This window comes from Tachyglossus aculeatus, chromosome 6 (assembly GCF_015852505.1).
Source record: "Tachyglossus aculeatus isolate mTacAcu1 chromosome 6, mTacAcu1.pri, whole genome shotgun sequence".
In the NCBI taxonomy this organism is placed as follows: Eukaryota; Metazoa; Chordata; class Mammalia; order Monotremata; family Tachyglossidae; genus Tachyglossus; species Tachyglossus aculeatus.
The window spans coordinates 44,687,537-44,703,656 of record NC_052071.1 but is presented as its reverse complement, the minus strand read 5'-3'; the positions used below and the strand labels follow the sequence as shown (position 1 = coordinate 44,703,656).

The following is a 16,120-nucleotide window of genomic DNA, read 5'->3' as shown; positions in this document are numbered from 1 at the left end:
GGGAATTTCAGAAGTTGTCCAGTTCAATTCCCTGTCTCCTTGCAGGCTTTACCTTAATTTTTCCAGTGAAGGAAACGTCTGTGAAGGAATTCTTCCACATCCCTTGGTAGCACATTCCAGCCTGCACTTGACACAATTTATTATCTCTTCATCATATTTAATATTATCTAAACTGTTGATCTAAAAGGCAAGATATAAATCCAAGATAATGTCATTATAGTAAACTTCCATGCATTTTAAGCTCATCTTCTTTGGTTCCTTTTCTATGATGACGGGACAGGACTAATCACACTATCTTTTCTTGAACAATCCTTCATGTGCTTGATGATGGTTATTAATAACAACAACATTATTATTAATGGTAATAATAATGGTAATGATAATGATAAGATCTTGACAGCTCATAGTCTAAGGGGAGAGAGAACTGGTTTTTACCCCCCATTTTACAGATGGAGAAAATGGGGCCCAGGTTTGAAATAGAAACTGAAACATGCTTTTACTCTTCTCACAAGGGATTTGGGGGAATCATTAGGGAAACATTTACTCAAAGAGCCATAATGTAAGGACAGGGACTCTGGGATACTGGGAAAATCTTTGTAGTCCAGGGCCCAGATTATCCAGTGCCCTGATTAGCTAGTGTGGACTGCAACTGGTTTCCATTTGCCATGCTGATCTCCTAACTGGCCCTGAGAGACTGCTTGCTTACCTTGGGAAGCAAGACCCAGAATCCAAGAAAGAGTCAGTCTCTTCACTTTGCTCCTCCCAAACCTACCTTCTGAATGTCATCAATCATATGTATTGAGCGCTTAACTTGTGCAGAGTACTGTACTAAAGCCCTTGAGAGAGTACAATATAACAGAGAAGTTCCCTGTCCACCACGAGTTTACATTCTAGAGGTGAAGACAGACATTAGTACAAAGAAATAAATTACAGATATGTAATTTACATACAGCACTTTCCTTCTCTCACCCTACTTCCTCAGCTTGGAGTTCCCTGTCCCCACTCAAATCCCCCCAGTTCACAGCTCTCCCTGTCTCCAAAGCCTTCCTAAAATCCTACCTCTTTCCAGAAAGTTTTCCCTGATTAATTCATTGCATCCCATTTGTGCATATTTTCATTCCTCTCCTCTGCATCTATACATTTATTTGGACGGAAAAAGTCATTTTGTGATTTGCAGTCAATGTCTTTTGGAGACTAATAATCTCTAGTAGTTTGGCACCAGAGGAAACAACTCATCCAGAAGAGGTAAGAGTTTAAGCCTGGGGAATAGATAAATGCTAACATAAAATCATTTTACTGGTTTCATTTTTCCTTCATAGAGGAAGATGGCTTCCTTAAAGTTTAGGAGTTAATAATTTTAAGTATCTATGACACTTTTCTAGCTTAATTTTTTGGTGATTTGATTCTTCCATAATTCTTCCTAAAACATAGACAGGACAGGGATTATTGTCCCCATTTGACAGATGAAAAAACTGAGACCTAGGGAGAATAAATAACTTATTCTGCACTGCACCACCTATATACCGTTGATATTTTTTTTTTTTTGAAGGAGAAGCAGTTTGGCCTTGTGGGAAGAGTCTGGGTTCTAAACAGAACCACATGCCTTCCGTGCAATCTTAGGCAAATCTATTAACTTCTCTGAGCCTACTCATTTTTAAAATGGAGATTAAATACCTGTTCCCTCTCTCCCTTAATCTGTGAACTCCATGTGGGATTGGGGCTGTGTCTATTCTGACTGCATTTACCCCAGTTCTTGGAACTTAGTAGGTGTTTAAGAAATACCACAATTGTTAAATCATAGCCTTCCAAGTACTGAATTGTTTAGGGTATTTTTCCCATTTTATTTCAGGTGTTTTAGAAATATTCTTAGGGAGGCACTCAGCTTTGTAACTAGAGGTAAATCAATCAAATCTATTTTGGGAATATAATGGTGATTGCAGAAGAGTGAGTTAAATCCCTAGATTAGAAAATGTGAGAGCAGCACAGAAGGAGGAGAAGAGTTGGAACTTTTTGTAACTCTTGCCCTTTCCTGCTCTCTCCTGCTCTTTCTTTAGCTGGGGAAATAAAATGCCGTAGAATCACAGCGAGGAAAAAGGGGCGGAGACTTTGGGGAAGACTGTCATGGGAGCAGGAATGAATATATAAAGAGCTGGGCAGAGAAAGGGAGAAAGAGAGAAGGTACTGGGGGTAATTCAAGTGGGCGCCGGTATCTCCAGAAAAACCATGACATCAGGAGATGAAAATTCACTACATCATTCGGTAGGCCTTCTGGGGATTTCTGCAGGTAGGAATAAATGGCATCTCTCGTGTGGGTTTAGAAGCGTGTAAAATGATGTACGGTTTAACACGGGGTTCAAATCAGGAAGGTTTGTGAAACCGTGTTTTTTAAACATTCTCGTGGCTCCGTTTCGTTTACAGACTTACAAAGAACAGACAGTTCCTAAATGGAGGACACCTGAGAATCAACAAAATCTCGAAGTGTTTGAAAATCTCAAAGACTCGATGGTGCTCTCTCTTTCAGTCTCCCAGCCTCCTGTCTGCTCCGTCTCCCAGTGAGATTTGACGCTTTCCTTTTCCTTTTGGCAGGATCCCTCCTCCTAACTGCGAATTCGTACAGCTTCACCCGGGAGGTCCCTCTGATCCCCAGCACAGCTGTCGGGGTGCTTCTGGTCATCTTAGCTGCCCTCCTGGCATATGCAGGTAAGGCGGTGGGCGGATGCAAGTCTAAAACTGAGCTCAACCTCAGCCGCCTCCTTCCTGTTTTGATTTGTGCCCTCCGGCTTGGAGATTCGGGTCTACCTGAGGACACGCTGGCGGGTTGGCCGGGAGAATGTGGTCAGATGCTAACCCTGCCAGCCGTGAGGATGCTGCAGATGGAAATGTCTAACAAAAAAAAGAGGCGTGTTTATTTCCTCTGGCATTAGAGCGTACTAAGAAATGCTTTGCAAGAATTCAGGCTTGGGCACATAACAGGATGTTGAAGGGCGAAAACCATGGAATATATTTGTGGTGGGGAGGGAAGGTTAGAGAAAGGATTGGCCAGTCTGAGTCAAGACTAATTGACTCATCTAGATCGACTAGAGGGAAATAAAGCCACTGACTCTTCAATCTCTTGGTCCTTCCTCTTTGAACGTGACAGAAGGAATGGGTAGTTTTTATGCTGGGCTTCTTCATGCAGCCAGAACATACACTTGTACTATTTATAGTCCTGATTGCTTTCATTGCTTGAGAGTTCCAACGAGAGTTTCCGATTTCCATTTTGAGGATCAAATCAAAGCCTCTTCCTTCAGCTGGATTCAACTTTTTTTTTTCTTTAATCCTGGAAATCTTTACCAAAGAAGGGAGGGCAATCAGCAGGAGTTAAAATTCCTGGAGGGAAGGAACCTTGCCTGAGTGTTTGCTCCCAAGAACCTAGAACAGTTCTGGGACCATGGTAGGTTGCTGATAATCGGTGTGGCCTAGTGGATGGACCACAGGCCCGAAAGTAAGGAGGACCTGGGTTCTAATCCCAGTCCCACCACCTGTCTGCTGTGTGACCTTGGGCAAGTCACTTCACTTCTCTGGGCCTCAGTTACCTCCTCTGTAAAATGGGGAATAAGACTGTCAGTCCCATTTGGGACAGGGATTATGTCCAACTTGATTTCCTTGTTATCTACCCTAGCACTCATTCAATCATTCACTCTATTATAATAATAATAATAATAATGATGGCATTTATTAAGTGCTTACTATGCGCAAAGCACTGTTCTAAGTGCTGGGGAGTTTCCAAGGTGATCAGGTTGTCCCATGTGGGGTTCACAGTCTTAATCCCCATTTTACAGATGAGGTAACTGAGGCTCAGAGAAGTTAAGTGACTTGCCCAAACTCACATAGCTGACAGGCGGCGGTACCAGGATTTGAACCCATCACCTCTGACTCCAAATCCTGTGCTCTTTCCACTGAGCCATGCTGCTTCTCTATTTCAAATCAATCGTATTTATTGAGTGCCTATTGTGTGCAGAACACTGTACTAAGCATTTGGAAAGTACAATTTAGCAATAAAGAGAGACTATCCCTGCCCACACTGGGCTTACAGTCTAGAAGGGGGAAGACAGACATCAAAACAAGTTAACCGCCATCAATATGAATAAATAGAATTATAGATATATGCACATCAAAATAAGTAAGCAGGGATCAATATAAATAGAATTATAGAATAAGTGTATATTCATTCATTCATTCAATCATATTTATTGAGCACTTACTGTGTGCAGAGCACTGTAGTAAACTCTTGGGAAGTACAAATTGGCAACATATAGAGACGGTCCCTACCCAACAATGGGCTCCCTGGAAAATAGTAAGAGTTTAAAAAATACCATAAAAAACCTGATGAAAATGGTCTTGATGATGATCATATTTGTACATATTTATTACTCTATTTATTTATTTTACTTGTACATATCTATTCCATTTATTTTATTTTGTTAGTATGTTTGGTTTTGTTCTCTGTCTCCCCCTTTCAGACTGTGAGCCCACTGTTGGGTAGGGACTGTCTCTATATGTTGCCAACTTGTACTTCCCAAAAGCTTAGCACAGTGCTCTGCACACACTAAGCGCTCAATAAATACGATTGATTGATTGATGATGATGGGTGAATTAAATCAATCGATCATATTTATTGACCATTTACACTGTAAGTGCAGAGCACTGTACTGAGTGGCTGAATCATTCTTGGGGCTCTGTGGAAAGAGCCTGGGGCTGGGAGTCAGGAGACCTGCTCTCTAATCCCAGCTCCTCCACTGGTCTGCTGTGTGACCTTGGCCAAGTCCCACTGTTGGGTAGGGACCGTCTCTATATGTTGCCAAATTGTACTTCCCAAGCGCTTAGTACAGTGCTCTGCACACAGTAAGCGCTCAATAAATACGATTGATGATTGATGATGATTTCACTTCCTCTGTGCTTTACAGTTCCCTCATCTGTAAAATGGGGATTAAGACTGTGAGCCCTACGCAGGACATGGACTGTATCCAACATGATTACCTTGTATCTAACCCAGTGCCTACTACAGTACTTGACTCATAGTAAGCGCTTAACGACTACCTATAAAAACCAACAACCAAAGAACAAAGAGAAAACAAGAATAGGACCAGGAATGATGCAACAGGCTGAACCTGAGAAGCAGAAATGGGCTAAAAGTGTCACTATTTGCTCCCTGCTCCCTCCTCTCTCTATTTCCCGTCACCAGAGCTGTTTCACTGGTGGCAATGGAAGCTTCATTGTGGGCAGGGAATGCGTCTACAAATTCTGTTCGATTGTACTCCTCCAAACCCTTAGTAATAATAATGATGGTATTTGTTAAGCGCTTACTATATGCCAGGCACTGTTCTAAGTGCTGGGGTAGATTCAAGGTAATCAGGTTGTCCCACATGGGGCTCACAGTCTTAATCCCCATTTCATAGCTGAGGTATCTCAGGAACCGAGAAGTGAAGTGACTTGCCCAAAGTCACACAGCTGACAAGTAGCAGAGGCGGGATTAGAACCCGTGACCTCTGACTCCCCAAACCGTGCTCTTTCCACTAAGCCACGCTGCTTCCCAGCACTGCCTATGCTGTTACTATTTATCGTTACTGTTACTTCTTACTACGCTGCTTAGTACAGTGCTCTGCACACTGTAAGCGTTCAATAAATATGATTTATAGATTGGGAATGGCGGCAGTAAGGTGTAATACAACCTTTCCTCCCACCCCTCTCCCAGTGACATGTTCCCTATTGCTGACTGACTTCTGAGATCATTTCCTCCTTGACCGTGGACTGAAATCCGAAGGTCGTGGAGGGTATGGAAGTCAACGTCAGCAGTAAGGGGGCAAGCCCCCATAAGGGTAGAGAATGACTCTCATTTGAGGCAGGGAATGCGTGTTTATTGTTGCATTATATTCTCTCAAGAGCTTAGTATAGTGCTCTGCACACGGTAAGCACTCAATAAATACAACCGAATGAATGAATGACTCCGCAGTCACACCTTTCCCCACGGATGTTGCCACCAGGGTAGACTTGGGGTTGTTATCTGTGGTAATCAATCAATCAACCATATTTGTTGAGCACTTATGGTGTGCAGAGTACTGTAATAATAATAATGATGGCATTTGTTATATGTTTACTATGGGTCAAGCACTGTGCTAAGCGCTGGGGGGGGTACAAGGTAATCGGGTTGTCCCACGTGGGGCTCACACTTTTAATCCCCATTTTACAGATAAGGTAACTGAGGCACAGAGAAGTGAAGTGACTTGCCCAAAGTCACACAGCTGATAAGTGGCAGAGCCAGGATTAGAACCCACGACCTCTGACTCCCAAGCCCATGCTCTTTCCACTGAGCCACGCTGCTTCTCTGTACTAAGCACTTGGGAGAGTAATAATAATGATGGTATTTGTTAAGCGCTTACTATGTGCAGACACTGTATTAAGAGTTATTGTATTAAGAGAAGCAGTGTGGCTCAGTGGAAAGAGCCCGGGCTTTGGAGCCAGAGGTCATGGGCTCAAATCCCGGCTCTGCCAATTGTCCGCTGTGTGACTTTGGGCAAGTCACTTCACCTCTCTGAGCCTCAGTTACCTCATCTGGAAAATGGGGATTAAGACTGTGAGCCCCACATGGGACAACCTGATCATCTTGTATCCTCCCCAGCACTTAGAACAGTGCTTTGCACATAGTAAGCGCTTAACAAATACCAAAATTATTATTATTAAGTGATGGGCACTGGGTAGACATTCCCTGCCCACAGTGAGCCTACAGTCTAGAGGGGGAGATAGACATTCATAAAAATAAATCAATTACGGATATGGACATAAGTGATGTGGTAGATCTCCCATCCTCCTGTCTCTCCCCACTTCAGTCTACACTTCATGCTGCTGCCCGGATCATCTTTGTGCAGAAACGCTCTGGGCATGTTACTCCCCTCCTCAAAAATCTCCAGTGGCTACCAATCAACCTAAGCATCAGGCAAAAACTCCTCACTCTGGGCTTCAAGGCTGTCCATCCCCTCGCCCCCTCCTCCCTCACCTCCCTTCTCTCCTTCTCCGGCCCAGCCCGCACCCTCCGCTCCTCTGCCGCTAATCTCTTCACCGTGCCTCGTTCTCACCTGTCCCGCTGTTGACCCCCGGCCCACATCCTCCCCCTGGCCTGGAATGCCCTCCCTCCGCAAATCATCATCATCATCAATCATATTTATTGAGCGCTTACTGTGTGCAGAGCACTGTACTAAGCGCTTGGGAAGTACAAATTGGCAACATATAGAGACAGTCCCTACCCAACAGTGGGCTCACAGTCTAAAAGACTGTCTAAAATCCTCCAAGCTAGCTCTCTTCCTCCCTTCAAAGCCCTACTGAGAGCTCACCTCCTCCAGAAGGCCTTCCCAGACTGAGCCCTCTTTTTTCTCTCCTCCTCCCCATCCCCCGCTGCCCTACCTCCTTCCCCTCCCCACAGCACCTTACAGATTTATGACTCTATTTATTTTACTTGTACATATTTACGATTCTATTTATTTTGTTAATGATGTGCATTTAGCTTTAATTTGTTCTGACCACTTGACACCTGTCCACATGTTTTGTTTTGTCATCTGTCTCCCCCTTCTAGACTGTGAGCCCGTTGTTGGGTAGGGACCGTCCCTATATGGTGCCAACCTGTACTTCCCAAGCGCTTAGTACAGTGCTCTGCGCACAGTAAGCACTCAATAAATGCGATTGAATGAATGAGTGAATGGAATAGGGTTCCCTACCAGTCAATAGCACTACTGCCACCACTGCTGAAATCAAGTCTTGAGTGGGTAAAGCCCGCCAAAATTCAGGCGGCGGAATGCCAGCCAAAATTTCATAACCATCTGCCCCAACTGGGACATCTGGTCACATTACTCATGGCCAAAGCTAAATCTGGTCACTCAAGGATTGTGGACAAACGATTACTAAGCCTATCTAAAAAGATATTTTCATTCAAGGAAAGAGCTTTGATAAATGAAACCTCCAAGCCCCTGTCCCCTTGACTCAAAAGAGCACAGGCTTGGGAGTCAGAGGTCATGAGTTCTAATCCCAGCTCCCCCACATGTCTGCTGTGTGACCTTGGGCAAGTCACTTAACTTCTCTGAGCCTCAGTTACCTCATCTGTAAAATGGGGATTAAGACTGTGAGCCCCACATGGGACAACGTGATCACCTTGTATCCTCCCCAGCACTTAGAACAGTGCTTTGCACATAGTAAGGGCTTAACAAATGCCATCATTATCATTACTATTATTACTAGAGACCAAATCTAACCTGGCATATTTTAAATATTATGTAAAATAATAATTATAATGGTGGTATTATTATTAATAATTATTATTAATACCAGTGCTCTGCACATAGTAAGCGCTCAATAAATATGATTGATTGATTGATTAAGCTCTTATTATGTGCCAGGCACTGCGTTGAGCGCTGGGACAAGCAAATGGGGTTGGACACTGTCCCTGTCCCAAGTGGGGCTTCCAATCTCAAACCCCATTTTACAGATGAGGTAACTGCGGCACAGAGAAGAGAACTGACTTGCCCAAAGGCCACACATCAGACAAGTGGTGTAGCCGGGATTAGAACCCATGACCTTCTTACTCCCAGGTCCATGCTCTACCCATGATGATTTCTAAAAGATAAAGGAGTCTTTCTGGTGCAATCCTGTACTTCTTTCACGAAAGGGCAGTATGCTATGGGTTGGTACCAGGATACTTTTATTTTTTTAATCAACCGATGGCATTTATTGAGTGCTTATTATGTGCAGAGCACTCTACTAAGCGCTTGAGAGCACTATACAACAGATTTAGCAGACACATTCCCTACCCATACTGAGCTTACTTTTTAGAGTCATTTTCCACTTGTGGGGAAAGCCTAGCTAGAAAACTGGCCTGCAGATCCGGACCTAAAACACTCACACTCCACCTAAGAGAAATCAAGCTGTAGGGAAGGTAAAAATGATGAGGAATTCTACTTTTTGAGGCTATTTGTAACAATAATAATAATGATGATGGTATTTGTCAGCCCTTACTATGTGCAAAGCACTGTTCTAAGTGTTGAGCAGCGTTCTAGGCTTCAGTTACATCACCACAGTCACGTGGGAAAGGGTGAGGAGAGGTTGGAAACTGTTAAAAGGTTTGGAAAAGGGATAGATAGAAGGAGGTTGTTATGGCCTGGTGGAAAGAGCACGGATCTGACATCAGAAGGTCATGGGAAGACCTGAATTCTAATCCCACCTCCACCATTTGTCTGCTGTGTGAGTTTGGGCTACTCCCTACAACTTCCTTGGGCCTCAGCTTCCAATGTGAGCCCCTTGTGATATAGAGATTGCATCTGATGATGATGATAATAATAATAATAATGATGATGGCATTTGTTAAGTGCTTACTATGTGCAAAGCACTGTTCTAAGCGCTGGGGGGGATACAAGGTGATCATGTTGTCCCATGTGGGGCTTACAGTCATCATCCCCATTTTACAGATGAGGTAACGGAGGCTCCGAGAAGTTAAGTGACTTACCCAAGGTCACACAGCAGACATGTGGAGGAGCCGGGACTCAAACCCATGACCTCTGACTCCAAAGCCCGTGCTCTTTCCACTAAGCCACGCATTTATTAAGTGCTTACTATGTGCCAAGCACTGTTCTAAGTGCTGGGGAGGCTACAAGGTGATCAGGTTGTCCCACTGGGGGCTCACAGTCTTCACCCCCATTAAACAGATGAGGTAACTGAGGCCCGGAGAAGTGAAGTGACTTGCCCAAGGTCACGCAGCTGACAATTGGTGGTGATGGGATTTGAACCCATGACCTCTGACTCCAAAGCCCTTGTTCTTTCCAGTGAGCCACGCTGCTTCTCGTATCTGATCATATTGTGTCCAACCCAGTGCACAGAACATAAGTTAATAAAAAAATCCTGTTATTATTACAAGTATGGTCCTGGGAGTCAGAAGGTCATGGGTTCTAATCCTGACTCTGCCACTTGTCTGCTGTGTGACCTTGGGCAAGTCACTTCACTTCTCTGGGCCTCAGTTCCCTCATCTGCAAAATGGGGATTGAGACTGTGAGCCCCACGTGGGACAGAGACTGTGTCCAACCAGATTTCCTTGTATCCACCCCAGTGCTTATAATAATAATAATAATGATGGCATTTATTAAGCGCTTACTATGTGCAAAGCACTGTTCTAAGCGCTGAGGAGGATACAGGGTGATCAGGTTGTCCCACATGGGGCTCACAGTCTTCATCTCCATTTTACAGATGAGGTCACTGAGGCACAGAGAAGTGAAGTGACTTGCCCAAAGTCACACAGCTAATTGGTGGAGCCGGGATTTGAACCCATGACCTCTGACTCCAAAGCCCAGGCTCTTTCCACTGAGCCACGCTGCTTCTCCACTGCTTAGTACAGTGCCTGGCACACAGTAAGTGCTCAAATACCAGAATTATTATTAATATTATTTAAAATGGTTTCACCTCTCTTTCCTCACTTTACACCAAGAATAAAAGCAATAATCTTCATGGACTGCAAAGTAGAGAAGCAGCATGGCTCAGTGGAAAGAGCCCGGGCTTTGGAGTCAGAGGTCATGGGTTTAAATCCTGGCTCCACCAGTTGTCAGCTGTGTGACTTTGGGCAAGTCACTTCACTTCACTGTGCCTCAGTTACTTCATCTGTAAAATGGGGATGAAGACTGTGAGCCCCCCGTGGGACAACCCGATCACCTTGGAACCTCCCCAGTGCTTAGAACAGTGCTTTGCACATAGTAAGTGCTTAATAAATGCCATTATTATTATTATTACACAGGCCTTGAAGTCAGGGGACTTGAGTTCTAATATCTGCTCTGCCAGTCTTTTTTTTTGTAAATGTGGTAGTGAGCCCACTGTTGGGTAGGGACCGTCTCTATATGTTGCCAATTTGTACTTCCCCAGCGCTTAGTACAGTGCTCTGCACACAGTAAGCGCTCAATAAATACGACTGATTGATTAGAAGCAGCATGGCTCAGTGGAAAGAGCCCGGGCTTTGGAGTCAGGGGTCATGGGTTCGAATCCCGGCTCCGCCAATTGTCAGCTGTGTGACTTTGGGCAATTCACTTAACTTCTCTGTGCCCCAGTTCCCTCATCTGTAAAATGGGGATGAAGACTGTGAGCCCCCCGTGGGACAACCTGATCTCCTTGTAACCTCCCCAGCGCTTAGAACAGTGCTTTGCACATAGTAAGCGCTTAATAAATGCCATAATTATTATTATTATTATTATTATTATTATTAAACACTTACTATGGGCCAGGCGAAGTTCTGAACATGGGAGCAAATACAAGCTAGTCAGGGTGGACACAGTCTAGGCCTCAGATGAGGCTCACAGTCTTAATCCCCACTTTACAGATGAGGTAACAGAGATTCAGTAAAGTGAAGTGACTAGCCCAAGGTCACACAGCAGGCACGTGGGGCAGCCGGAACTGGAACCCAGTTCCTTCTGACTCCCAGGCGTGTGCTCTATCCACTAGGCCATACTGTGGGTGACTTTGAGCAGCTCGCTCAATTTCTCTCTGCCTCAGTTTCCTCATCTGTAAAATGAGGATTAAATACCTGTTCTCTCTCCTACTGTAGACTGTGAGCCCCAAGTGGGACAGGGACTGTGTCTGACCTGATTATCTTGCATCTGCTCAGGGCTTAGTATAGGGCTTGGCTCTTGGTAAGCACTGGACAAATTCATTCATTCCCTCAATCATATTTATTGAATGCTTACTATTCAATCATATTTATTGAGCGCTTATTGTGTGCAGAGCACTGTACTAAGCGCTTGGGAAGTACAAGTTGGCAACATATAGAGACGGTCCCTACCCTACAGTGGGTTCACAGTCTAGAAAATCTCACAATTACTATTATGATTCATTCATTCAATTGGATTTATTGAGCGCTAACTGTATGCAGAGCACTGTACTAAGCGCTTGAAAAGTACAATTTGGCAACATATAGAGACAGTCCCTACCCAACAACAGGCTCATGGTCTAGGAGTGGGAGAAAGACAGCAAAACAGAACAAGTAGGCAGGTGTCAATACCATCAAAAGCCCTACTGAGAGATTACCTCCTCCAAGAAGTGCTTAGTACAGTGCTCTGCACACAGTAAGCGCTCAATATGATTGAAGAGGCCTTCCCAGACTGAGCCCCCGTTATCCTCTCCTCCTCCCCATCCCCCTCACCCTACCTAATTCCCCTCCCCACAGCACCTGTAGATATGTTTGTACACATTAATCACTCTATTTTAGTTGTACATATTATTATTCTATTTATTCTGTTAATGATGTGCCTTTAGCTTTAATTCTTTTTGTTCTGCCAACTTGACACCTGTCCACATGTTTTGTTTTGCTGTCTGTCTCCCCCTTCTAGACTGTGAGCCCGTTGTTGGGTAGGGACCGTCTCTATATGTTGCCTACTTGTCCTTCCCAAGCGCTTAATACAGTCTCTGCACACAGTAAGCACTCAATAAATATGATGAATGAATGAATGAATGAAAATTAATAGAATTATAGATATATACACAATCTATAGATATATAGATTAACCCAGTCAGCACCTTGGGCCCATGGTCCTCAAGGCAGCAATGAGTAATTTTTATTGTTATTATTATTATTGTTATTATTATTGCATTTGTATGCGCTTGTACTGTTCTAAATCCCAGCTCTGCCACTTGTCAGCTGTGTGACTTTGGGCAAGTCACTTAACTTCTCTGGGCCCCAGTTTCCTCATCTGTAAAATGGGGATGAAGACTGTGAGCCCCCCGTGGGACAGCCTTATCATCTTGAACCCTCCCCAGCACTTAGAACAGTGCTTTGCACATAGTAAGCGCTTAATAAATGCCATTATTATTATTATTCTACAAGCTGGGGTAGATATAAGGTCATCAGATTGGATGCAACCCCTTATTCCATGTGGGTATCTCATATTCATTCATTCATTTATTCAATCATATTTATTGAGCGCTTACTGTGTGCAGAGCACTGTACTAAGTGCTTTGGAAGTACAAGTCGGCAACATATGGAGACGGTCCCTACCCAACAACGGGCTCACAGGCTAGAAGGGGGAGACAGACAACACAACAAAACATGTGGACAGGTGTCAAGTCAATCAATCCATCAATCGTATTTATTGAGCGCTTACTGTGTGCAGAGCACAGTACTAAGCGCTTGGGAAGTATAAGTTGACAACATATAGAGACGGTCCCTACCCAACAGCGGGATCACGGTCGAGAAATTGTCAGAACAAATAGAATTAAAGTTAGATGCACATCAAGGGACTGTCTCTATATGTTGCCAATTTGTACTTCCCAAGCACTTAGTACAGTGCTCTGCACATAGTAAGCGCTCAATAAATACGATTGATGATGATGATCATTAACATAATAAATAGAATAGTAAATATGTACAAGGAAAATAAATACAATAATAAATCTGTACAAACATATTACGGGAAACAGTGTGGCATGGTGGATAGGGCTCTAATCCCGGCTCCACTGCTTGTCTGCTGTGTGACCTTGGGCCAGTCACTTCACTTCTCTGCACCTGACCTAAAAAGGGGATTGAGACCATGAGCCCCTCATGAGACGGGGAACGTGTCCAGCTCGATTTGTTTGTATCCACCCCAGCGCTTAGTACAGCGCCTGGCACATAGTAAGCCCTTAAATACCGTTATTATTATGTCTTCTCTGAGCATAATGATTTTCTTATTTTCATCTTCTCTCTACAGGGGTTCGGAGAAGCCGGAAAAGTACACCGTTGTTTGTCTCCCTCTGCCTGGCCATCTCCATGCTGTGGTGCAGCTACGGACTCAGCTGCATCTTGGGGGGCCAAGGGGTGCTGCCCAAAGCCGTTGATTTCCGTAACGCCACCGTCCCAGGGTTGGCAGCTTTCAGCCTGGCGCTCTTCATCTTGGGGGTGGTCGGGTTTCTGCAGAAGGACGTTCCCCCGGCCATGGTGTCCTGTGCCATCTCACTCGCCTGCGCCCATGACATCGCCAGGCTCTACGACGTTGCCTTCGGCTCCTCGGCCACGGCCGGCAACCATCTGATCGTCTGCCTCGTTGGGCTCTATTTCGGGATAGGGAGGGTCCTTGACTTTCTCACCGGTGGGAGGGTTACCCTTCCAGGGACCCAGGGACCCAAAAGTCAACAATCCAGAGGCCGAGGTCGAAGCCACGGTGGGAACGTGAATGACTTGGCGGTCGTCGGCCTGATCTCCAACATGATCTCTGCCAGCGTCTTTGGGTGTAGGCTTCTAGGAGTGAGCGATGATCTGTCTGCGGGTCAAGTGCCTTGGCTCTGGACAGCAGGCGTTTACCAACTGGGGGTTTGCATTTTCTCCTACCGCTCTTTCGACCTGCCGGCCGCCACGTTCTTCGGCTTCGCCTCAGTCCTGAAGTTTGCCGGAGGCTATTCCCTCCTGTACAGGACCTGGCAGACAGAGGAACCGGTTTTTCCCGTGCCACTGTTGGTGGTGTTCGCTTTCCTCTTCTCCGTCCTGGCGCTTTTCGCCACAGGGAAGAGCCTTCTCGATGGCCTGTACTTGCTCTTCTTTACCGCCCACTGCGTCGTGTTGGCCTGCCATCCCAGCGGCTTCTTCGGAGGGGGTCCTCAGGCAGTCGACGTGGCCGTTTTCGTGGCCTCGGCCTCCATGACCGCGGTCTACTCTTACAACGCGAAAGCGGGCTTCAAAATCCCAACAGGGGAGGGGACGGTCAAGGCCCTGTTCTCTCGAACCCGTCTCTTCAAGCTCCGCCAGGCTAAAGACCTCCGCGATCCCGACCTGGGCTACTCCAAGTACGCGGACGCGGAGGGGCTGGGCTACGGGTGCGGCCTCCTTGCCTCTTTCGCGATCGCTAAGGCGGTGGATCCGCAGGCCCCCCTTGCCGCTGTTATCCTGCCTTGGGTCGTGGTGGCCGGAGGGATTCTGCAGCTCATCCCTGGCTTTGTGGCCTTCTCCCGAGGCAAGACACTGGAGAGCAGTGCCTTCGTTCTCTACGGGATCACGTGGATCATCTGGGGCTCGGCCAGGTACGGTGGCATCTGTGCCACCACCCGGGGCTTCCACTTGGCCGTGGGCATCATGGCGATCATGGTCCTGAACTGCTTCATCATCTTCAGCTCGCTCTTCCTGAGCATCGCCTGGTTTTTTTACTCCCTCACCTTTGAGCTCATCCTTATCAGCTTCCTCTTGGACGCCATCGACGCCACGCCGCTCGGCTATGACACTGCCGTCGCTATCACCTTTGGGGTGGTGAGCTTCTACTGCTTTATGTCCTCGGTATTCAACGGCACCTTTGAAAGCCCCCAGCTTCCCCTGGGGAGCCCTTTCCTGAAGCTCAGTGGCATTCAGGGAGGAAAAAACCGATGTCCCCATCTCCCTGCCAGGAAGGCTTCTTCAGTAAAGCAAATTGCAGGTAAGGAAAATCCCGGGGACTGTGTGAAAGTGCGACCGTACCTGTAAGCTCGTTGTGGTCAGGGAATGTGTCTGTTTATTGTTTTAATGTACTCTCCCGAGTGCTTAGTACAGTGCTCTGCGCACAGTAAGCGCTCAATAACTATGACTGACTGAATGAATACCGTTGAGTGGCTTAGATAGCAAGCAAGCCATCAGTTTCATTTACTGAGCACGTACTCTGTGCAGATCATCATCATCATCAATCGTATTTATTGAGCGCCTACTATGTGCAGAGCACTGTACTAAGCGCTTGGGAAGTACAAATTGGCAACATATAGAGACAGTCCCTACCCAACAGTGGGCTCACTGTACAAACTGCTTGGGAGAGTACAATAGAATCAATATTTCAATGGTATTTACTGAACGCTTACTGTGGGCATCATCAATGGCCTGTGAGCCCATTGTTGGGTAGGGACCGTCTCTATATGTTGCCAACTTGTACTTCCCAAGCGCTTAGTACAGTGCTCTGCACACAGTAAGCTCTCAATAAATACGATTGATTGAATGAATGAATGAATGTGCAGGGCACTGTACTAAGCACTTGGGAAAGTACAATACCATAGAGCTGGCAGACACGATCCCCACCCATAAAGAATTGACAGCTTTAAAGGAAGCCAACTCAGAAGAAAACCCAATTCCTGCCCACCAGAA

At 45.7% G+C, this 16,120-nt stretch overlaps 1 protein-coding gene across 1 annotated transcript in view; it reads left to right on the top strand.

Moving 5' to 3' along the window:
* Positions 1 to 2,223: 2,223 nt before the first annotated feature.
* The window catches only part of LOC119930032, a 31,273-nt gene continuing 17,376 nt past the window's right edge, over positions 2,224 to 16,120 (top strand). Inside the window, exons 1-3 of the mRNA XM_038748448.1 lie at positions 2,224 to 2,284; positions 2,587 to 2,700; positions 13,740 to 15,428. Of these exons, the coding sequence (XP_038604376.1) occupies positions 2,224 to 2,284; positions 2,587 to 2,700; positions 13,740 to 15,428 (1,864 nt within the window). The remainder of the gene's footprint in view (positions 2,285 to 2,586; positions 2,701 to 13,739; positions 15,429 to 16,120) is intronic.